This window comes from Manacus candei, unplaced genomic scaffold (assembly GCF_025592945.1).
Source record: "Manacus candei isolate 608988 ecotype Guabito, Panama unplaced genomic scaffold, ASM2559294v1 h1tg000036l, whole genome shotgun sequence".
Taxonomy (NCBI): Eukaryota; Metazoa; Chordata; class Aves; order Passeriformes; family Pipridae; genus Manacus; species Manacus candei.
The window spans coordinates 927,190-950,450 of record NW_026138084.1 but is presented as its reverse complement, the minus strand read 5'-3'; the positions used below and the strand labels follow the sequence as shown (position 1 = coordinate 950,450).

At 49.4% G+C, this 23,261-nt stretch overlaps 2 protein-coding genes across 3 annotated transcripts; both read right to left on the bottom strand.

Annotated features, from left to right (window-relative positions):
* Nucleotides 1–911: 911 nt before the first annotated feature.
* NOL8 (nucleolar protein 8) lies at nucleotides 912–22,705 on the bottom strand. Of its 2 annotated transcripts, XM_051793151.1 has the most exons (17): nucleotides 22,524–22,705; nucleotides 22,293–22,355; nucleotides 21,912–21,990; nucleotides 21,440–21,587; nucleotides 20,441–20,509; nucleotides 18,232–20,133; nucleotides 17,845–17,961; nucleotides 16,767–16,886; nucleotides 16,355–16,442; nucleotides 15,370–15,511; nucleotides 14,967–15,050; nucleotides 14,126–14,406; nucleotides 13,118–13,244; nucleotides 12,572–12,642; nucleotides 11,786–11,868; nucleotides 9,701–11,468; nucleotides 912–1,054 (listed from the first exon to the last, which is right to left on the bottom strand). In XM_051793151.1, exons 1-16 carry the CDS (start codon nucleotides 22,660–22,662, stop codon nucleotides 11,415–11,417), a joined length of 3,567 nt encoding a protein of 1,188 aa, XP_051649111.1. In that variant the 5' UTR covers nucleotides 22,663–22,705; the 3' UTR covers nucleotides 912–1,054; nucleotides 9,701–11,414. The 2 variants fall into 2 exon arrangements, with proteins under 2 accessions (XP_051649111.1, XP_051649110.1); XM_051793150.1 differs by lacking the exon at nucleotides 912–1,054 and having other exon boundaries at nucleotides 9,556–11,468; nucleotides 15,370–15,514.
* LOC127473481 (uncharacterized) lies at nucleotides 4,393–8,713 on the bottom strand. The gene is made up of 10 exons (XM_051793126.1): nucleotides 8,517–8,713; nucleotides 8,328–8,419; nucleotides 8,141–8,242; nucleotides 7,860–7,984; nucleotides 7,427–7,783; nucleotides 7,100–7,213; nucleotides 6,849–6,967; nucleotides 5,721–6,674; nucleotides 5,429–5,520; nucleotides 4,393–4,419 (listed from the first exon to the last, which is right to left on the bottom strand). Exons 1-10 carry the CDS (start codon nucleotides 8,557–8,559, stop codon nucleotides 4,393–4,395), a joined length of 2,025 nt encoding a protein of 674 aa, XP_051649086.1. The 5' UTR covers nucleotides 8,560–8,713.
* Nucleotides 22,706–23,261: the final 556 nt, after the last annotated feature.

The following is a 23,261-nucleotide window of genomic DNA, read 5'->3' as shown; positions in this document are numbered from 1 at the left end:
CGAGTTTGCTACACAGGGCCAGAGCCCGGAGGCGTAGAGCCCCCTGACTCGCTGGTCAGCCCTGTGTGAGCCCGGTCTCTCTCTGCCGTCTCCTCCTGTCGTCTGGTTGAGGAACACTGAGGTCTCCTCCAAGTGCTACTACACTGTAGTGCAAAAGAAGCGAGAGGTGTTTGGAACAGAGGGGCTGTCCCTCCTCTTCCTTCTCCTCTCGTTGTCAGGTAACACTGACACTGGGCCTGAGCCCAGAGTCCCGTTTTGTGCCCTTGGCCTCACGGGTCACAGTGGCCACTGTGACATCAGCACCCTGCACCTGAAATACGGGCAGGGATGGCCCCAGCTCCCACCACCCACTGTGAGGCAGCCCCTTGGTAACCGAGGTTCCGAGGCGGGTCCCGAGCCCTCGGTACCCACAGAGCCGGGTGGCTGCTGCTGCAGCAAGAGCAGGGTCAAATACCAGGCCCTGGGGCAGCCACCGAGGACTGTTGGGCAGCCACTGTTGCACAAAAAGTGCTGTTCAGGCAGTGCCACTCCAGGGCTCCGGCCCTGGCCAAGGCAGATCTCTGCTCCTGCCCCTGGCACAGGGAACACTGCCAGCACATCAGGGACGCTGATTCCCCAGCAGAGGTGCCTGAGGACTGCAGGAAAGCTGACATCACTCCAGTCTTCAAAAAGGGCAGCCAGATGGACCCAGGAGATGACAGGCCCATCAGTGTCACCTCCATCCCCAGAAAGGGGACAGAACAGCTCATGCTGCATGTCATCTCTGAGCCTGTGGAATAAAAGGAAGGGGAGATCATGCTTGACCAGTCTCCTAGCCTTCTCTGCTGGAGTGACTGGCTGGGTACACGAGGGGAGAGCAGTGCCTGTTGTCTGCCATGACTTCAGCAAGGCTTTTCACCTGCCTCCCAGAACACCCTCCCAGGCAGCTCAGGAAGTGTGGCTTAGATGAGTGGACCCTGAGGGGGTTGAGACCTGGCTGAATGGCAGAGCTCAGAGGGTTGTGAGCGCGGGGCTCAGTGCTGGGGCAGCCTGGTTTGACCGGTTGCCCGGTGACCTGGCAGAAGGGACGGAGAGCACCCTCAGCACGTTTGCTGATGATACTGGGAGGAGGGGTTGAGGCACCACAAGGCTCTGTTGCTGTCCAGCGAGTCCTGGGCAGGCTCAAGCTTTGGGCACAGAGGCACCTAGTAAATAGCAAAAAAATCTGGTAGCTGGGTCTTTGTCTCGCTGCCTGAATTCAGGCTGGCAGGCAGATTTTAAACCAGCACAGGGCATAGCTGCCCCTTGTGTAAGCACCACACTGCAGCGCAGATTAGAGCCGTAGAAGGGTAGAAGGCTTGGGGTTGGGAGAGCCCTTTAAAGGCCACCCCATGCAAATCCCACAGTCTCGGGGCTTCCACAGGCAGCCCCAGGGCTCTGGGGAGGGCACAGTCCACAGATGTGCCTGGGGGACAAGGCTCCTGTGCTGGAGCCTCTGTGGAGCTGCTGGGAGCCGGAGGTTTTTCCTTGAGCTGCTTGGAAGGGATGGGGTTTCTTTCCTGGGCTCTGGGCAGGGCGCAGCTCTGATGTCCTGTCCCACCCGGCAGGTTTGGGAAAGGTCGATGGATAACCTCCGGATGGCGCACGGTGCAGTTTTTGCCTCCAGGGCAGCGAAGCCCAAGGCGCGGCACTCGCCGCTCGCCGTCCTCTCCTGCGCTCCGTTGCGCGGGACCCTCCCCCGCTCGGGCCCACGATCATTTCGGTACCCAAGTTCCGCGCCCGCGCTGCCCTCGGTGCCAGAATGTTCCCGACGCTTTCCCGGGCTCGCGGCGCTCCCTCGTGCCCGAGCGCCGCCGCTCCAGCGCCGACCGCGGCCGTTCCCGAAGCGCCGGCCGTGTGCGGGGAGGGCGGGAAGGCTCGGGGCGACTGAGTGCGGGGGCTGCCCCGGGCAGAGCTCCCCCTGCGATCCCAGCGCGCTCCCGGCGGGCACTTTGGAGCCAGGCAGCCATTCCTGCGGGCTCTTCGAGCGGGAAGCGGTCGCCGCTGGGTCACAGCCCACAGATGTGCCTGGGGAAGAGGCTGCCCCGGCAACACCGCCATGTGCGGGAAGCGGGTCCGCCCTGAGGGGAACCCCGCCCTGGCACCGCCGGGGCCGCCCTGAGGGGAACCCCGCCATGGCACCGCCGGGGCCGCCCTGAGGGGAACCCCGCCCTGGCACCGCCGGGGCCGCCCTGAGGGGAACCCCGCCCTGGCACCGCCGGGGCCGCCCTGAGGGGAACCCCGCCCTGGCACCGCCGGGGCCGCCCCGCACAGCCGGGCTGCGGCTGCCCACACCTGAGGGGAACCCCGCCATGGCACCGCCGGGGCGCTCCTGCCCCCGGGCCGCCGGCAGCAGGGACAGGACGGCGCTGCCAACACCCCGCCACTGCTTCCCTGCCTTCAGTGCATCGAGGCGGTGGCACCGCTGCATTGCAAAACATTCCAAACGTCTCCCTTGCAACACCAAGGGGAAACCATAGAATAGGAAGGAAAGGAAAGCTGTGCCAAAAGCCAAGGGGGATGAAAGGGGAACCTGAACAAAGATACTACTAAGCCCTGGGCTTTACAATAGCCTCCAATGTGTCAGGTGAAACATTAGGATGAAACAATCTACTAAACGCTGCGACATCGGAAGTGCCATTTGCATAATTTTGCAAATACACAAAAGTATTTTAAAAAGCAGTCCTATACATTTATTGAAGTGATTTGATAAGTTGCTGACAGAACCGGTTTCACGTCTGTGATGTTCTTCATGCTTCCTGGCTGGGGGTGCATCTCCCAGCACTTGGGGCTGCCACACGGCTCCTGTCACAGCAACTTCTGTTGATAACAGCTGGGGTTGCACAGCCATCACATTCCCAGCTGGTTATGATGTCCCTCAGGCCAGAGCAGTGCCTGGGGGTGCCCTTGGCAGCACAGGAGGAGCACAGGAGCAGTTCCAGGGCCTGCAAAAGCAAACGGGTTCATGGAGGTGCTGAGCTCTTCTCCTGGGTCCTTCTGCTTCAAGCCCTGCAGAGCCCTGGGGTGCAGCTTTGGCAACTTACCCCTCCTCTGCCTCCTGCCTGCCTCCTGGAAAAAGGCACTCCCTGGCATCGCAGTGCCTGTGTCTGTCTCCTAGCTGGGCAAATGCATTAAAGTGCTCCCCTCCTGGTGGTCTGATGGGAAAAGGAAAACTGATGAGCTCCCTCTGCCCTGGCATTGGGCAGGTGCAGGGTGTCCCTGCTCTTCCCGCTGTGCCATCCCAGCAGGAGATGGTGGCCCCGCTCTGGCCACAGATGCAGCAGCTCTGGAAAGAGCAGAGCAGCCCCATCAGCTGCAGCCTCAGGGCCTCCTCCTTGTCCCAGAGCTGGTTGGAAGGGCTGGGCTTTCTTGCTTGGGGTCTGGGCTAAGCTCCAGCAAACCTCACCTGGCACAAATCTCCCTGCTCTTCCCAGGCTCTCACCTTCTGTGCTTCCCGGGAGACTACATCTAGGATATCCCTTCGGAGAAAGCCCTGGAATCCTACGTGATCATCATTGTGCAGAGGAAGGTGGCTGGCAAAAAACTGTAGAAAAAAAGACACGTACTGATGAGGAGAGAGTGGCAGGGACTGCCTGTTAAAACATGAAGCAACTCACCAGGCAGAACTCGTTGGCACAGAGCCCATTTATCTGGATTTTTTCTCCACCGATGTCCGGGTCAGCCTCTGATCGTCCACACAGCAGGCATGCTGGAGGGGAGAGAGACCATGGCACCTCTGCAGGGCTGGGGCAGCTTCCCTGCGGGATTGACCCCAAGGGCTGCTCTGTCCCTGCCTGGCTGGCTGAAGGGCAGGGCTGGAGGCTTTGGGGAGGACGGGACATTGTGGGCACGGGTGTCCCAGCAGGTGTCCCCTGCCCCAGCTGGGCCCCACTTGCTGAGGAAAGGAGGGTCCCAGCCCCGGGATGCCTGGACAGCTCCTGCCTCCCCGTGCCACTGCTCCTGGCCCCACGCTGCCCGCCCCAACAGCCCCTCTGCCAGGCTGAGGGAGGGGCACTTTGCTCTCACCTGGCTCCCTCCCTTCGGGGGGCTCCTCCTCCCTGTCTGACGTGGGATGTGTCAGCGGTGGGTCCCTGTCTCACCAGCTCCCAGCACTGGGTGCTCTAACACGGCTCCTGTCACGGTGACTTCAGGATCTGCTGGATGAATTTGGGGTCTGACACTGCTGGTGGGAGCGGTTTCGCCTGCAGTCAGGACTCCGACTGCTGGAGCAGCTGCTGTCCTCAGTTGCTGGGAAGCTGCTCTGGGATGACCCCAATGTTACCTGACTGTCAGGGCTGGAGCTGCTCGTCTTTTGTGAGAGGGATTTGCCTGTCGGTTTGTATGGAGTTTGCTCGTAGTGGGGTTGATGGTCTCCTATTCCTTGGTGTTGTCAGAAGAGTCCTTCATGAGAGCAAAAAGGTCTGGGTCTTAACTGGACGCTCTAAGGGGAAGCAGGAGGGTCAAGGCTGCTCCAGGCCCTGGATAAGATAGGCCAGAGCAGTGTCTCCAGTCCTCCTGGAGCAGACAGGCTCTGCCAAGCCAACCCTGGACACCCCTTGCCAGGCCCAGGGGCACCAGGCCCAGGGTCAGCAGGGTGCTTTGCCTTTTACCTGTGCCCAGACCAGCACAGCCATCACATTCCCAGCCGGTTATGATGTCCCTCAGGCCAGAGCAGTGCCTGGGGTGTCCTTGGCAGCACAGGAGGAGCACAGGAGCAGTTCCAGGGCCTGGAAAAGCAAACAGGTTCATGGAGGTGCTGAGCTCTTCTCCTGGGTCCTTCTGCTTCAAGCCCTGCAGAGCCCTGGGGTGCAGCTTTGGCAACTTACCCCTCCTCTGCCTCCTGCCTGCCTCCTGGAAAAAGGCACTCACTGGAATCGCAGTGCCTGTGTCTGTCTCCTAGCTGGGCAAATGCATTACAGCCCTCCCCTCCTGGTGGTCTGATGGGAAAAGGAAAACTGATGAGCTCCCTCTGCCCTGGCATTGGGCAGGTGCAGGGTGTCCCTGCTCTTCCTACTGTGCCATCCCAGCAGGAGATGGTGGCCCCGCTCTGGCCACAGATGCAGCAGCTCTGGAAAGAGCAGAGCAGCCCCATCAGCTGCAGCCTCAGGGCCTCCTCCTTGTCCCAGAGCTGGTTGGAAGGGCTGGGCTTTCTTGCTTGGGGTCTGGGCTAAGCTCCAGCAAACCTCACCTGGCACAAATCTCCCTGCTCTTCTCAGGCTCTCACCTTCTGTGCCACACGGTTGACTGCATGTAGGATATCCTTGGGAGAAAGCCCTGGAGTCCTACTTGATCATCATTGTGCAGAGGAAGGTGGCTGGCAAAAAACTGCAGGAAAATGAACCTCACTGATGAGGAGAGAGTGGCAGGGACTGCCTGTCAAAAAATGGAGGGAGCCCACAGAGCAACTCACCCGGAAGAAGTCGTGGGCACAGATCCCATGTTTCTGCATTTTCTCCCCGCAGATGTCCGAGTCAGCCTCTGATCTCTGACGCAGCAGGCATGCTGGAGGGGAGAGAGACAATGGCCCCAGGCATGGCACCTGTACTGCCCGCCCCGACAGCCCCTCTGCCAGGCTGAGGGAGGGGCACTTTGCTCTCACCTGACTCTCTCCCTTCCAGGCCTCCTCCTCCCTGGCTGACGTGGGACGTGTCACCGGTGGGTCCCTGTCTCACCATCCCACCGGTGAGTGCGCCTGGCAGTACGTGGTGCTCTAACATGGCTCCTGTCATGGGGACTTCTGGATCTGTTGGTTGAATTTGAGGTCCGACGCTGCCGGCGGGAGTGCTGTTCCCTTTGGGAAGTCCTGGCTGCTGTCTCCCTTGAGTTCCGCCTGCCAGCACTCGGTGCTGGCGTGCAGTTCCTGTCAAGGGGACTTCTGGACCGGCCAGATGGATTTGAGGTCTGACGTTGCAGGCGGGAGCGGTTTCGCCTGCGGGATGTCCCTGATTCTTCCTGGCTGGGCCTGCGCCTCCCAGGACTTGGTGCTGTCACACAGTTTCTGACACGGCGACTTCTGGACCGGCTGGATGGATCTGGGGCCTGATGTTGTTGGCGGGAGCGATTTTGTGTGCCAGATGTCCTTGATGTCTCCCGGCTGCGGCTGCTCCTCCCAGCACTGGGTGCTCTCACCTGGCTCCTGTCACGGCGACTTCTGGACCGGCCGGATGGATTTGGGGTCTCACGTTGCAGGCGGGAGCGGTTTCGCCTGCAGGATGTCCCTGATGGTCTCTGCCTGGGCCTGCGCCTCCCAGGACTTGGTGCTGTCACATGGGTCCTGTCCAGGGGACTTCTGGACCGAAAGTGTGGAGTTTGGGCCCGACGTTGCCGGCGGGGGTGGTTTTGCCGGCGGTCAGGCCCCCGACTGCTGGAGCAGCTGCTGTCCTCAGTTTGTGTGAAGCTGCTCTGGGATGACCCTGATGTTATCTGACTATCAGGGCTGGAGCTGCTCGTCCCCTGTGAGGGGGATTGCAGAGGCTGCTCTGATGTTGCCTGTCGGTTGGTACGGCGGTTGCTGGTCTGTGGTTCTGAAGATCCAGGGGCTGGCACCTGGGCGCTGGTGCTGGGGCTGACGGTCTCCAGTGGTGCAGAACTGGGAGACAGCCCTGATAGCACCAGGCTTCCTGTGTTGGGGCTGATGGTCTCAGGTTCTCGGGAGGCTGTGAGGGGAAGCAGGAATGTCAAGGCCACCCCAGACCCGGGGCAAGATAGGCCAGAGCAGTGCCTCCAGCCCTCCCCGGAGGGAGGTTTAGCTCTGCCAAACCCAACCTGAGCACCCACTGCCATGCCCAGGGACACCAGGCCCAGGGTCAACAGGGTGCTTTGCCTCTTACATGTGCCCAGGCCAGCACAGCCATCACATTCCCAGCTGGTTATACTGTTCCTCAGGCCAGAGCAGCGTCTGTGAGTGCCCTCGGCAGCACAGGAGGAGCACAGGAGCAGTTCCCAGGGCCTGCAAAAGCAAACGGGTTCATGGAGGTGAGGACAAAGTGTCCAAAGCATGGGATTATCTGGCTGAGCTCTTCTCCTGGGTCCTTCTGCTTCAAGCCCTGCAGAGCCCCAGGATGCAGCTTTGGCAACTTACCCCTCCTCGTCTGCCTCCTGCCTGCCTCCTGGAAAAAGGCACTCCCTGGCATCACAGTGCATGTGTCTGTCTCCCAGCTCATCGAATGCATTAAAGCTCTCCCATGTTGGTGGTCTGATGGAAAAGGAAAACTGATGAGCTCCCTCTGCCCCGGCATCGGGCAGGTGCAGGGTGTCCCTGCTCTTCCCCCTGTGCCATTTCCAGCCCCTACGGGAAGCTGAACCCGGGACTCACGGAACAGGGCAGGGCCAGGACTGCTGGGGCAGGCCCTGGCATGGCACAGCACTTGCACCCCCTGTGTTGTGAGCCAGGCAGAAGGACACCAACCTGTAGGGGATTCGGATCCCCATGGTGAGCATATCCTTGCGAAATGCGTCACAATTTCTGCAGAGGGGGCACTGGATGGAGAAATAACCAGAATGCAGAGCCTGTCCCTGCAGGAGAAACATAAATAGCCAGAGTGAGGCCCTGGTGCTGCTGAGCCCCTGCTGTGCCCCCCGGGGTGAGGGAACCACTCCTACTTGAATACAATCCCTGTGGAACCAGGCAGTTTTACAGGCTGGGCACACCATGGTGCTGAAGGTCTTTCTGTCCTCCACAGGCTCCATGCAGATGAGGCAGTGGGTGCCCGGCTCTGGAGTTGCCTCCACTGCCTGCTCTGGGCTGTGTGTGGGGCAGAAGGCCCTGGGGGGAAAAGGGTGAGTGAGGTGAGAAGTGCTGGGCCCTTCCCTGGTGGTGGTGAGAAGGGGACAGGAGGTACCTGTATGGTCTGTGGAACTGAGTGACACAGCGTCCCTGCTTGGCACAGGGCAGGTGGAAGCTCAGCTCACAGTGTCTTCCACAACAGTAAATGGTGGCCCCGCTCTGGCCACAGATGCAGCAGTTCTGGAAAGAGCAGAGCAGCCCCATCAGCAGCAGCCTCAGGGCCTCCTCCTTGTCCCAGAGCTGGTTGGAAGGGCTGGGCTTTCTTGCTTGGGGTCTGGGCTAAGCTCCAGCAAACCTCGCCTGGCACAAATCTCCCTCCTGTAGTCAGGCTCTCACCTGCTCTGCCGCCTGGGAGACTACAGCTCGGATCTCCCATGAGTGAAGACACCAGAGTCCTCCTCGATGAACCGGGCGGTCAGGAAAGTTGTTGGCAAAAAACTGCAGGAAAATGAAACTCACTGATGAGGAGAGAGTGGCAGGGACTGCCTGTCAAAAAGTGGAGGGAGCCCACAGAGCAACTCACCAGGCAGTTCTCGTGGGCACAGAGCCCATGTATGAAGAGTTTTTCCCCGCAGATGTCCGAGTCAGCTTCTGATCTCCGACACAGCAGGCATGCTGGAGAGGAGAGAGACAATGGCCCCGGGCATGGCACCTGTACTGCCCGCCCCGACAGCCCCTCTGCCAGGCTGAGGGAGGGGCACTTTGCTCTCACCTGGCTCCCTCCCTCTGGGGGCCGCCTGCTGCCTGCGTGACATGGTGACTGTCAGCGGTGGGTCCCTGTCCTTGGAACACCAAGGTCTCTTCCAGGTGCTCCTCCACTGGTTCTGAGGCAGATGTGAGACGAGTTTGCTACACAGGGCCAGAGCCCTGAGGCGTAGAGCCCCCTGACTCGCTGGTCAGCCCTGTGTGAGCCCGGTCTCTCTCTGCCGTCTCCTCCTGTCGTCTGGTTGAGGAACGCTGAGGTCTCCTCCAAGTGCTACTACACCGTAGTGCAAAAGAAGCGAGAGGCGTTTGGAACAGAGGGGCTGTCCCTCCTCTTCCTTCTCCTCTCGTTGTCAGGTAACACTGACACTGGGCCTGAGCCCAGAGCCCCGTTTTGTGCCCTTGGCCTCATGGGTCACAGTGGCCACTGTGACATCAGCACCCTGCACCTGAAATACGGGCAGGGATGGCCCCAGCTCCCACCACCCACTGTGAGGCAGCCCCTTGGTAACCGAGGTTCCGAGGCGGGTCCCGAGCCCTCGGTACCCACAGAGCCGGGCGGCTGCTGCTGCAGCAAGAGCAGGGTCAAATGCCAGGCCCTGGGGCAGCCACCGAGGACTGTTGGGCAGCCACTGTTGCACAAAAAGTGCTGTTCAGGCAGTGCCACTCCAGGGCTCTGGCCCTGGCCAAGGCAGATCTCTGCTCCTGCCCCTGGCACAGGGAACACTGCCAGCACATCAGGGACGCTGATTCCCCAGCAGAGGTGCCTGAGGACTGCAGGAAAGCTGACATCACTCCAGTCTTCAAAAAGGGCAGCAAGATGGACCCAGGAGATGACAGGCCCATCAGTGTCACCTCCATCCCCAGAAAGGGGACAGAACAGCTCATGCTGCATGTCATCTCTAAGCCTGTGGAATAAAAGGAAGGGGAGATCATGCTTGACCAGTCTCCTAGCCTTCTCTGCTGGAGTGACTGGCTGGGTACATGAGGGGAGAGCAGTGCCTGTTGTCTGCCATGACTTCAGCAAGGCTTTTCACCCTGCCTCCCAGAACACCCTCCCAGGCAGCTCAGGAAGTGTGGCTTAGATGAGTGGACCCTGAGGGGGTTGAGACCTGGCTGAATGGCAGAGCTCAGAGGGTTGTGAGCGCGGCGCTCAGTGCTGGGGCAGCCTGGTTTGACCGGTTGCCCGGTGACCTGGCAGAAGGGACAGAGAGCACCCTCAGCACGTTTGCTGATGATATGGACTGAGAGGAGTGGCTGAGGCACCACAAGGCTCTGTTGCTGTCCAGCGAGTCCTGGGCAGGCTCAAGCTTTGGGCACAGAGGCAACCATTGGGTCCTGCACCTGGGAAGGAGTAACCCCGTGCTCCAGAACTGGTGCACTCAGCTGCTTTCCTGCTCCCTCAGGGCTCCATGGCAGCACAGACAGGCAGTTACAGCAAACTCCCTGGTGACCTAAGAACTTCTTGCACTTCTGGAAACAGAATCCATTTACAAACACGCAACTGGAGAGGCCAATGGTACTCTATTTGAACCATAATATAAAGAATAATTTGCTTACTGTCTAACTCTAACAAGATTACAACTTAGAAATTAAGAAACTTCAGGTGGAAGTGTGGAAAAGAAACAGCTTTTTATTAACAAAATCTAAATAAACAACAAATGGTGCAATCAAAAACTTTCAGAACAAACACAAACAAAGTCCCAATTCCCCGGGTGTGGTGGGAGAAACCTGTGGCAACCCAGGGAGGGGGGAGAGAAGGCAGGACTGTCCTGGCAGTTCAACAGCTGCTCACAGCCAGCAAAGAAGAAGTCCCTTTTTTCCCACAGACAGTCTTGAAAGCAGAATACCTCGCTCTGAGATGGGTTGGTCTCTCTCTCTCTCTCAGTCGTTCTCAGCAAGGTGTCCCATGGGGAGAAAAACTTCCCCTCAGGAAAAGGGAAAGAAGTGGCCAAAGACCAGGCTCCCACTCTGTCCAGTCCTGGACCAAACCCAAGAGCCCCCTAACAAAGGACTCCCCCAGCTCTCCCTGTGGCCACAAACTTCCCCAGGAGATCTCCCTCTCTCCCTGCCCCTGCATGTGCGGCCCTGCTCTGCCCCCACCCCGGCCCCAACTCCCCCCATCCCAGAAGAAACAGATGGGGGGGATGGATTGGGACCCTAGGGAAGAAGAAGAAAATTCCAACATCTCTTTTCAACCCTATGACAACCACCACCTTAAACTCAATGCTGTTAGGACAGTAGTATTAATATTATATTTAAACACATTAGTATCTCTTAAAATACAAATTATCCATTTCGTAAGTCTGCCCTGTTATATATGTCTTTTCATTAACTTCTGGGACATTTCACCCTGCAAATAACACATTCTGAATATTTGTAAATATGATCTGTATTATATTTAGGCAGAATACAAGTTCTATAGTCTTATAGACACAGAGCTATCTGCTCTTTCTCAGCCCTGTTCAGCACTGGGGCCAGAGGACACAGCAGAATGTCTTTGTTACATGATCTAATTATCAAAAATCCTAGAAAGCAGCAAGTCACATTTAAACCCTATGTATATTTATATATACATATATATACATATATATATGTGTATATATATAGATATATGTTGGTATATATATACACATATACATATATATATGTGTGTGTGTATATATATACATATATATATGTGTGTGTGTATATATATATGTACACACACATACAAATCCCCAGACCTTGGTACAAACGTTGAACTGACAGAATAAACATGTTCCTATGTAGGAACAAAGCCTGAGTAGTTTTTGCCAAAATTATTATTTCCCACTAGATTTCTGAAAGTATTTTGAAAGTAACGTTGTTTTGCAACTTCTTCAGAGATGAAACATGAAACATTTCTGATCAGGAAGGTAAAAAATATTTATTGTTTTGCTTTCACTTTTCTTTTTGCATCCTTGTGCTTCTTCCGGCATTCCTGAAAATATTTAAAATATAATATTATGACTAAAATAATAATGAAAAATACAAGTCTCTGAATTCACCTATTTGTCTCAAACACTTTTTTAACATACAGTTAAGTAACTGGTCCTGTACAACGCAGAGATTCAGTAATTTGCCTGACTGGACATCCTAACATGGTGTTATACTCACTTTTATACTAAAAAAGTTCAGTTCCTTGGTAATTACAAAATTTCAAGCCTTTCTAGAGGTCCTGAATTATGTTTTTATGCAAATAAGCAGCCGTGTTCCCTCCTCATGCTCAGCTTTCAGCCACAGCTGTTAAATACTCACCTCAAGCAATAATCTACGTCTGTCTTCCCAACCATCTTTTTCTTCACTGAGATCTACTGATCTACAAAATAACTTAGGGCCCTCTGCACAAAAAAAGAACAAATTAATATGGTTAAACACTTCTGGAAGATTGCAGTGCAGTAACTGTACTAACACAGCAACATATTTAATGATAGTGACCTAATATGTCTCAAGAAACAAACATTATTTGAGGCTGTCCTGATAATTTAGTGCATAAAACATCACAAGCAATTGTTTTTGTGGTCCACGAAATTTTTTGGGGGTGTGGTGTTTGGTTTGGTTTTAAATAAAAAACTCACTATATTCATACAAAAAAACCCCCCAGATTAATTATGACTGAGAACCACATGGGCATATGTGGCTAATAAGAATATTCAGCATTTCTAACAGTAACACCAGAAAGACAAGAGAAAGTTAAAGATCATATATATGCCTGAAAGGGTCCAAAATGTCCAGATAACTTGTCAAGTGATTTTTTTTTTTTTTTGGTAAGGCCTGAAAGACCAGCCACATATTAGGCAATTATCTGAAAAAAAGGAAAGCAAGACAGATATTCAGCATTTATTTTACCAGAACTTTCTCATGGGATTCTACCACAATTCAGACCACAAGTAACGACAGAAATTGGCAATTTAATTTTTTTTTTCTTAAACCTCTCATCTGTGTTACAAAACAAATAACTAGGCAGTATCCTTTCCTCACTGAATTTCAGTATGAGTTAAAAGAAAAAAAAAAAGGAGTGAAAGTGAATAAGTTCTGTTGTACCTCTCAGTCGTTCATCATCTTTGGAGAAGAAGAAAAATCTTGTACTTTCTCTGTGTGGCAAAGAAATAAACCTGGACAAACACAGGGGAATTTTACCATCACAAAAGTTACCATCAAATTCCACTAACACAAGTTAAAGCTTCAGAGAAAGAGAATGCATCCAAGAACATTACTCCACAGTAACCAAATATGGTTTTCTATAAAAAAAAAAAAACCAAAACAAAATCATTTTTTAAAAGAAAACTTACTTTGAAATTTAGCCAAACCAAAATTGGTTTGGGTCAAACCAAAATTACCCAGTTAATTTCTCAGGTGTTCAACCAGAAACTCAGCTTTTCTGTTTTTATACTCAGCATGACAAAGGGGCTGTTGGGATTTTTGACTATCACACTCTGTGCAGCAAGGAATGGTTTTCCAAGACAACTTCCACTGCTCAGAGGTGTGACACAAAGATCTCAGTTTCCCATGACCTGGGTGCTGCTCTCAATATTCTCACAGCATCAAAGTACTACAACCAAGTAGACAACAAACACAACTGTAACTTGCATTTCTTGGTCCTTTTCAACTTCTGATGCCTCTGGCTCATCATCACCCTCAGAACTGCTGTCTTGGAAACGTGGATCTTCTTGCCATGTGACTTTTACAGGTTTTATTGTTTCAAGTATGTAGGGCTCTGCAATAATATTACAATTTAAAAGAAAAAAAAGCAGATTATTCTTCTACTTGCCAGTAAAAAAATCCTACTTCCAAGTGACATACTTACACTGGAAAAGGCAGGTTTAAGAAGGAGAGAAACCTCCCCTCCCAGGTTTTCTGAACTACATCTCTGCTCAGGTATTTTCCACTTTGTTCTAGGGACCTCTTATGTATTCTGAAACCTTTTTACTGCATTCAGAAGACACTGAAGTCAGCAGAAATGTGGGGACCTTGGGGTTTTTGTGTGGTTTTTTTCTTTTAATATTTCAGTTAACTTCACATGGTTTAATTTATTTCCTGCCTCACTAACTGACTTGATTTAGCACTTAATCTTTTAGCACTTTAATCTTGATTGCATAACAATTTTATCTTAGTTTAGGACACCCCAATAATCATGTGTCACTCAGTTTCCATTTTCTAAAGGTACAATAGTAAAATTAGGTAAACAATAAAGTGTTCTTGGGGTCAACTCTAAGATCTTCTTTTGCTCATACTACTACATTAACACACGTTTTATTTAAAATCTCGTTGGGTTACACAGAACTTTATTTGACTTGTAGATCACCTTTTTCCCCTGGTTCAGAACTTTAGTGGATGGCAACAGGCTTTCCCATGACTGTTCAAAAAACCAATTAAATAATGGTTCTTTCTCCACACATCCCTTTCAGAATTCCCAGGATGGAAGCTAAACGTGCATCTTGGCAAGTGTAAGTGAAGATCATACTGATTCTGCCTCATTACTGACTCTGGCCTCTGAAAATCCCCTGGATTCAGAATTTCTGTGCACCATATCCCTCTGCAGTGCCTGACACAACTGACCCACTACAAATGGCACTGCTGGGCGTGTTCTGCTCTTACCTTCTTTTACGCTCGACTTCTCCGTGTCTCCAAAGAAGGAAAACTTGAAGCCACTTGGCTCCTGAGCTGCATCATTCCCAGATGCAGGTCCCAAATGGTCAGGTGAGGCAGAGTCCTCTGCATCATCCTTGTCCCAGGGTATTTCCTCCTTTCTTTCTGATTTGTTCTTCGAGGATCCAAACAAGTCTTTGAAATCAGCAGCAATATCATAATAGATTTTCTCAGATACTTGAGGCGGTTTCTCACTCTCCTCCTTCTTCTTCTTCTTCCCTTTAACTTTACTGAAATGAGATTGTTCAAGGGCAGGAACATAACACATCTGTTTTTTAAAAGAAAACAGAGCCCTCAATGTTTTCCTAAACCTCTCCAAGCACACTGATGAGTTCACTTTTAAGGGTAAGCAGTGGGGGGGAAAACATCTGAGGTTTGATTCTAAAGGCAGGAACAAGCCTCCTTTCTAATGATCCACATCCTTAAGGGAGTTTTCACTTAGTATGTGATACTAAATGATGATATTTAGAACAGATTTCTTTTCTGGCAAGAGAAATGTTAAGAGCTAATATGCTCTTCTCACAGATTTGCAAATTTTCAAGTCCATGACTTGACCTTTCTCACCTTCAGTGAGGACAGGAAATGGCACACAGATGGACTAGCAAGAAAAGACAACATTACAGGCTGGTTTTAGTGCTCACAATTCCTACTGTATGTTCATTTTAGCAATCACAGAGAGAACTAAAGAAAAAACAGAGTAGTGTGCATAGTTTCAAACTCAGTCTGCTGCTAAAACCATCTCTGCACAGGAAGAAACATCACAACTATAGCTACCAAGCTGCAATATTACCTCTCCTTTTCTGCAGCACTTGGCTTCCTTTCAAAAACTGCATGGTCCTCTCTTGTGGGATCATAACGAAGGGCATTAATATCTCTGTGAAAACAGGAAGGAAAAGCCATGAGACATTCTGAAGGCCCAACTGAAAGCCACCCCAAACCTTCACAGCAGGATCCAAATTCACATCGAGTTCTTTACCAGAAAACCTCCAAAATGTAACTGGCATTTAGAAAATATCTGCTAAGCAGTCAGTGACTGAGAAAGTGCATTAAATACTGACATTAAATACTGACTTCAAATACAGACAAGGAAGGAATTACTTTTCTCAGCCAATTAGGCAGAAATTTTAGTTAGGGAACAGTGGCAAAAATTAAGCCTCCCTAAAACTCCTTTGCTGATGGTGGATGAGTCATACTTGAATTTCTTGGCACTTGTGGCTGTTTTATTTGGCTTAGGCTGTTCCAGGTTGATGTTCAGGAGGCTTCCCAGTATTTGCAGATTTTTCTTTTTCTCTGCAGCAAGCTCCTCTTCCTCATCTGCCTTCAAGCTCTTTGTCTCTGCTAAGAGAACAATAAATACATTACATTTTCCCTGCTAAGCCTGTAATATTTGATGCATAACATCACTACAGTACTAGAAGAGCTCACATCCATCAAAACACATCACTTTGTTCATCTTAAAGCTACTTAGAGGCCTTTTCCCTTGCACTGTAGAAAATCTTTGATTAGAACAGTCATGGGTATCTATTTCATGTGAAAGTCAGATCAATTATTTAACTTGTTCCCTGCTTATACCTCATAACTGTGCAACTACTCTGCCACTGACTGATGCTCTAGAGAAGATCACATTAAAGCAATGAAGGGAGTAGCAGAACCAGGCAAAAATTTAAGTTTCAGAAAGAAATTGTGAATCTTGAAAACTGGGTTAAAATTTTCCTTTTTTGGGGGCAGGGGGATATTTAGGTTTTTTTCCCCTTTATCAGTGTTTCTGCTTTCTGCTGTTAAATTAAAAAATAAACCTTTCTAAGGCTGCCAAATCTGCCACGGACTGCAGGATGGCTACAAAACAGCTTAAATGAATGTAATGGTCAAAAAGGTGAATTTACTAAGTCACCACTGTTTTTCCATGTGGATAAACACAATCTGTATAATGCTGCACTAAAAGCTATTTTCAAAAGTTGATTTATCAGCCACACACCCCTCAGCTGTTACAAATACTTTTGCAACACAGTCCTTTAAAAGACCCAGCCACCAGCATTTACTGTGCACAGTCACAGCAGGGTTGGGCTGTGTTCTTTAAAGAATCACCAAAGAAGCAAAAGCACTCCAGGAGCTGCTTCAAAAATTGAAGCTCCATGACATGGAGCTTCCACTACCCCCAGGAAATATGGCCAGGTTTACCTTCCTCCTCCTCACTGTCACTCTCCAGGAACCGAGCGTCCATGCGGAATCTTTCGTCGGTGCCAAATCGGGATTGCAGCTTCAGGAGCTGAACAAGAGAAGCAGATGCTCTTAAGCACTGGAGCAGGAAACCAGCAACATTCTATAACTTTTTTTTTTTACTATAATTAATGGTAACATACTAATAACCTTCAGCTCCTGAGGCCTTTTCCAGAAATTTCTTTGCATACAAAGACGGCACCACACGTTATTTCCTCCGTGGCTGCTCCTTCCCCTATTTAAGGGAACTCTATTTTATCTTCATAACAATCATATTCAGCAGTAACACAAGCCTACAAGTTATGTTCTTCTGAAGTGGCCTTACAGAGCCTTAGAAGAAGGAGAACTCAGTTCCAGCAAAGGGTTCACTCACTTTTTCCCCAGCCTTGCCTTCAAACTGGGGCTTAATTTTGAATCGCTCATCGTCCGTGTCGTCCTGCTCGTCCTCACTGCTGTCAAACAGTTTGCCTGAAGCTTTGGGAGCAGATTTATCCTTTGTTAAACAAAAAGAAAAAAAAAAAAACAACAGAAAATGAGCTGTTCACGTAGGTCTGAGGGTATAAATCAGTACCAACTCTGTTTGTGAGCTTTCCAGTCTACCTGAAAAAGTGGATTTCCTGCACAACCATCTCACTGATCCACGTGCTTCAGATCTTATCCTGTATACACACCTTGTGAATTCCGGTTTATAATCATGACTGTGAAGTTTTAACACAGGCAGAATTCCCATCTAAAGGGTAACTCAGGTTTTACAATATGAGATAGTTAAGTATAAAAATCTCCCTGGTTATGTCAAGGGAGATCAATTAAAAAATATCAATGGTTAATTAAATCATGAGAATGGCCCCAATCTTACTACCTTTATGAGGAAAAAAAACAACAAAAGCAAACCCAGTGGTTTAAAGCTTTAGCAGAGATGTGACTAAAAAATGTGATATACAAGAAGTTCTATTCCAGAAAAAAAAAAAAAGTATTTAATTGTACTGAAACCATGGCAGTAAAACCCTGAAGAATCTGCTAAATCAGAGTAAAGAAGAAGCAGCACACAGCTTCTTTGGAGCTCAACATCACTTTAAAAACAAGATACTGCATCAGATTGTTTGTCCAGTGCTGGAAAGAGCAGAGTAGTTCCATTCTGTTCAATCCCAAACTCTTCACCTTCCTTTGACTAAAAGCAGAGGAATTTCAAAACTAATTACACAAACATTCTTTTTCTTCTGAAGTTAGAATATCTTTTATACAAATCTCAATCTCCTTACAAATTCTCCAAGCTCTCAAGCTTTATCAGATAGACAGGTAAGTTCTTTCAAACCTGTCTGATGTTACAAAAAGAGGAATCATTCATGTTAATTCAAAGCTTACCTACTTTTTTCTGACACTTCACTATGATAAAATACAGTCTTCAGAATAAAAGGCATAGTCATACAGGTCTTTTTCCTAATAACACTTACTTCTCCATGCATATTTCCCAAACTTCCATCCTTTTTCAACGTCTCACCCACTTCAGCCTCATTTTCCACATCTGAATCGAATACGATGTGTTTGTGCCTCCCTGCTGCCTGGCTATCCTAGGAAAGGGTGAAATGGCAAGTCAAACATAGCAAATACTTGCTGCAGTCATACAGAAGTATCTAAAAGGCATTTCCATGACATCTGCTATTCCTCTTGCAACTCTAGAGGCATTCCAGGGATTAGGCATGCACCACTTTGTGTACGCTCAAACTGGCAGTGCATCAGAAAATCCAGAACGCCATTTTTAAAAATCTTAATCCACACATCCTTTTTACCCTTTCCCTTGTACTGTGGACTATTCAGATAGAGGTTCTGAGTGTAATTACCAGGTTTGAAAGAGCTCCTTGGATGAGTTTCTTCTGCAGTTCTCTCTCCCTGTGCCTCTCCTCCAGAGCCGCCAGCCTCCTCTGGTTGTCCTGCACCTGTTTATCTCTTGTAGGTCCCTTTGAGGCAGCAGCATGAACACAAAGCTCCTTATCTTCCAGAAGGCTTGCCTTCCCATTCTCACATGCATTAGCTTCACATTCTGCATTTTTATTGCTTGCATTCCTCTTCAGTTTTTTGGAAAGCAGTTTTGGGCTCTTCTGTTGCCGTTTCACGTGTTTGTGGGCCCCTGAGGCGTCACTGTCCCCGTCACTGCTCCCGCTGTCACTCTGAGCAGGGCTGGCACAGGCAGCTCCCTGCTCTGAACTCTGGGCTTGTAGAGAATTCCCATCCTTGTTCTTCCCTTGTAAACGTGGCCTGGGAACAGGCTGATGTCTCTGCTCTGCCAAGGAGGCAGCACCTGACAGTGCCTCGTGCTGCTCACGAGGCACGTTTTGTGTCTCTTCACTGCTGGCTTCAAGTGAACAGAATGGAAGGTTCCTGGGCTGTCTTTTAGATGACTCCTCCCCAGAATGAGACACACAAGCTTCCAGTCCTAAACTTCCTACACACCCCTTCTTTAACCCAGTGCTGTCCTTGGTTGCCTCTTTTACACCAAGGGACCCCATTCCCCTGAAGGGCCGATACTTCAAACGTGAATTATTTTGCCCCTTGGAGCTTTCCTCCTTCTCCTCCCCTGCTAAAATATCAGCCAGCACATCTTCAGGACAGATGCTATTTTTTTTAACTGCAGGGTGAAAATTAGAAAGTTTAGGTTTATTTACATTACCCTTAGGATTTCCTTCAGCACTGGACAGACCAGAACCCTGTGCACCATCTGGTTCCTCTGCAGGTGTCCCAGTGCTTTTGGCAGCCAGTGCTTTTAAGTCATCTAAGGAAAGGTCTAAGTGGTAACAGTTTTGCATCATGGACTCATAATCAGAACTGGCTTCAGACTCCCCTTGCTCAGACTCTGAGTAAGAGCTCTCACTATCACTTGTCTCTGCTGAACTCTGTGAGGCAGCAATTTTGGATTTTTTAGTTTTCCCCTTTCTTTCAACGTGTTCTTCTTTTACATTTCGAGTTTTCAGTGAGGAGTCATTTGCCAAACCGCTTTTTTTGTTAGTTAATATTTCTTTATTTTTCACCTCCACCTGTTTAGGATCTTCTAACCTTGTAGTTTTGCTGCTGTTTGGATCTGGAGTTTTACTTTCAGCAATAATTTCATCCGTATCTGCTGAATCATAACCATTGTCATGTTCCATGGTCTCTTTGTAACTTCCTTTGATAGGTTTCTTCATGGCATCTGGATTGCATAAGGACCAGTGACTACTGTATTTTAATTCAAAATCATCCCCAACAACTTCCAGGGGGTCACTTTCACTCTCAACATTCCTCACTTGCTGTTTTTCTTTCTCTTCTTTCACCATTGCTCTGATCTCCTCTTCAGAATCAACCTCACTGTCAGAACCACTCTGAGCTGCCACTCCATTAACGTTGCTTTGATGTGCCAATAAACCTCTCCCTGGTGTTTCACCCTCCAGACTCCTCGATGGAGGCAATTTAGACTTGTCACCTGCTCTGGGTTGTGCTCTTTGACCGAGCTGTGCTGAGCTGGGATGGTTTGGATGGGCCTGGCCCCCAGAGGACAGAACTGCTGCTCCATTCAGGGCCTCCCTGCCCAGTTGCCTCAGTTTTTTCCGGGGTTTCTTCATCCCAGGGAACTCTGCTGGTCGCTTCCTGCTGGCACTGGCATCTCCCCCTTCCAAGTGCCAGGTGAGCTCGGCCACAGGAGCTGCCTGTGCCAGGTCTGGCTCCAGCTTCCTCAGGTTATGGCAATACTTGGAGGGGTCATATTTCACAATGTGGGTCTGAGTTAAGGAAGTAAAACAACAGGATTCCTCCAGCAAGCAGAGTGGAGTCTTTATGGACAGGCTGGATTCGGTGTGAAAGGACAACAAGGAGTCTTTGTTGTCTGATGCCTTTAAGCCACTGACTTGCAGTGAAAGAAACTCAGCCAAACCACACCAATTACTGCAAGATTTACTTGGGGGATTCAGTAAATGAAGTCTGACACAGCAGTCAAAATTAAGACTGTTCAGCAACTGTTTCTCCACGTGACAAAATGAGGAAGGGAACTGTGCCTGTGCCCAAACAATAGGAAAAGGATATTTTGTTTTTTTGCTGATTCCTCAGGTGCAGGACAGGCAAGACTCTGCCGAATTTACCAACAACCCACTTCTAAAAGAAAAGAAAAACAATCAGTGTTAAACAAAGAAAGAGTGGAAGTGACCCTGTAATAGAATAGGATGTTTATTCTTGGGTAACAAAACCACTAATATAGAACCATCTGTGACCAATTCTGTTTACTTTGTTAAGTGAGATATGACTGTACTGTGCACCTTAGCCAGCTTCCTTCTCAAAAAGAAAACAAACCAAAACCAACCAAAAAATCAAATTTCTACAACCTGCAAATAAAGAGTGATAATAAAGAAGTAACTTTCTTTACTTTACAACTACTATTTCTAATATATGGCTTCTGGATTATGAATTAACAGTGAATGAATTATGAATTAACAGACAGAATGACTATTATTTTGCTCTCTTCCCCTTTCCCACCAAAACCAAAAATCCCTTCAAAACCATTCTGTGCTTAGCAAATAATTTTGGAAACTTTGTAGTAAATATAATTCTTCTTGCCTTAATTTGCATGTTTAGTGATTTTATTCTTACTCTTGCAAGCTTGTGCAGCCCCTGACCCTGAATGTGCTGAAGCACAGAGAGTAGTTCCTGACAGCCCAGCCATCAAAATAACTAAATGCTGTATAAAAATAAATCACATATTCTCTTTACAAGCTTTTAAGGGTGACATGAATGTATATTACACTATATACTTATGTAAATTCCCAACATACATGAGGAACAAAGCACTTCCTAATTTAACATGATGAGAGAGGACAGTGGGATCAGGATTATGTCATTACAAAGAAGGACAGGAGCCTTCTCCTTGTCTCCACATAAGGTATTTCTTCAGCCTATTTTTCACAGTTTGGACTGTCACCCTTAATAATTAAGATTCTTCACACAAGGCATAGAGATTTGGCATAAATTCAGATGCACTGAGCTTGCTTTCTGCTGGTTTAACTCCCTCACCCATCTACCCCAGCATACCTTGTGCTCTGGCACCTCTGTACCTGGTACTGCTTTCATGTGGAAGTCCACAACTCCAGTCTTTTTCAGTGATTCCAACAGACAGGTTTGGTTATTCCTCTGTGGCTTTTCTTTCTGCAGCTTTGCTTCCTCCCTCTCCGTGGCAAGCCTGCACCAAAAAGTACATCCTGCCTGAAAAGCAGTGCTGGGCCAAAGCCCATGTGCTAAATTAGGGCTGGCAGGGACCCCCTCCCATGGAACAGCAACCACTCACTGCTCAAGGACTTAACATCCTGACATTCCCTTTAAGGGAATAAGGATCTAAATCATGTTGCAGCATCAAATGTGCATCAACACTCCACCAGTGCCTATCAAAACTGTAAAGGACAGGAGCGTAGAAGATGAAATAATATATAATGTTATTATCATAATGTAAACAGATAAACAGAAAAAGACTGAGCAACAATATATATTTTTAAAGCCTGATTTTTACCTGTGCAAAAAGCTTTCTTTGGCCAACTCGATTTGCAGTGTCCCCCCTTTCCATTTTGTTTTATTTAGAATTGACATGCCTGCAAAACAAAGAGATGGGAAATGAGTATTTTCTACATTAAAAAAGCACAGCCCAGACTTCACTCCACCTCCTTCTATGCCAGGCTGAGGTTTCTTCAGCATCTTACACCTCACTGCTCACCTGGTTAAAGTCTGTGTCTGAAAGGTACCCCTAAAACTGCTCCTTTAAGTAGAATTAATAAAACAGATGGAAACAAGCTCTGCCTCGACCACACCCCGATGTGACAACATTACATGCACTATCAGCAATGCAACTTGGCTCAGAAACATAAATAAGTGAAAAATAAAAAGATGTGCTTACACTTCCTGAGATCTGCATCCGAAATGCTGACAGTGACGTAAGCAAAAGTCTTCATAGGGTTCCCTGATCAATAAGAAACATCCAGTTAATTTCCACATCATTTCACTGTTTCCTTTAAAACTGAAAATGAAGCTATTTCCCGAAAATTAAAGTGTCTCTGGAGCAAACATTCCATTTCGCACTTCAAAGTGAAAAGCAATGAACTTATAAAGGATGAAGTAAAACCATTACCCTCATCATCTTTCCTGGTAATAATCTCTGCATCCGAAACACGCCCAAATTTGCCAAATCTTTCTTCCAGTTCAGCCTTGGAAACCGTGTGGCCGAGCCCCCCAACATACAAACGTTTGGAAACCTGCTCCTTGTCCATGCCGAGGAACCAAAGTATCCCTCCGGGAACACACACTGCTTTCCTGCAGGGAGACAACAACAGCTCAGTGACAGCGGCGCTGCGGGGTTACCGCGAGTGGGATGAAAAATTACGGACAAATCATCCCCCCCGAAAGTCATGAGGAACCTCACGGCGACGGCGCTCCCTACTTTGCTCTGCAAACCCTGTGCTGCTGCACTCACCAGGGTTTAGGGTTATTGCTTCACAAACCTTTAACCACATCACTGGGTGCGCGATAATTGTAACCGGTTCTTTACGATATAACCCAAGCGTTCTCTATGAGGGTGAGGCGAGACCCACAGACCCGACTACACTTATAGGAGATGCCGATGGACCCCCGGCTGAGGGATCCCCCACCCGAGGGGTCCCAGTCCCGGCCCCGCGGCTCCCCCCGCGCTCCCTCACCGCTGCCATGTGCTCTCCTCGCGGCGCCACTCAATTTACCTTCCCCCCAGAGCCCCTCACGCGGGAAAAAAGGGTTCCGTTTCCCCGGGCAGCCGCATTCTGACAAGCTTCATGTTTCCGGCCGGTCAAGTTATGGTGGGGACACACGGGCTGGGCTCTCTGACTGCGGACGC

Excerpts from the sequence above, each read along its gene's own strand:
- LOC127473481 (XM_051793126.1), bottom strand. The coding sequence starts at position 8,559 with ATGTCACGCAGGCAGCAGGCGGCCCCCAGAGGGAGGGAGCCAG. Across the intron at positions 7,214-7,426 it reads GGGATCCGAATCCCCTACAG|ACCACCAACATGGGAGAGCT; the intron begins GTTGGTGTCCTT and ends CTTTTCCATCAG. Across the intron at positions 6,675-6,848 it reads CTGTGCTGGCCTGGGCACAT|CCTCCCGAGAACCTGAGACC; the intron begins GTAAGAGGCAAA and ends TTCCCCTCACAG.
- NOL8 (XM_051793150.1), bottom strand. The coding sequence starts at position 22,662 with ATGGACAAGGAGCAGGTTTCCAAACGTTTGTATGTTGGGGGGCTCGGC. Across the intron at positions 20,510-21,439 it reads CAGAGGTGCCAGAGCACAAG|AAGTGGGTTGTTGGTAAATT; the intron begins GTATGCTGGGGT and ends CTTTTCTTTTAG. Across the intron at positions 11,869-12,571 it reads AGATGATGAACGACTGAGAG|AGGGCCCTAAGTTATTTTGT; the intron begins GTACAACAGAAC and ends TTTTTTGTGCAG.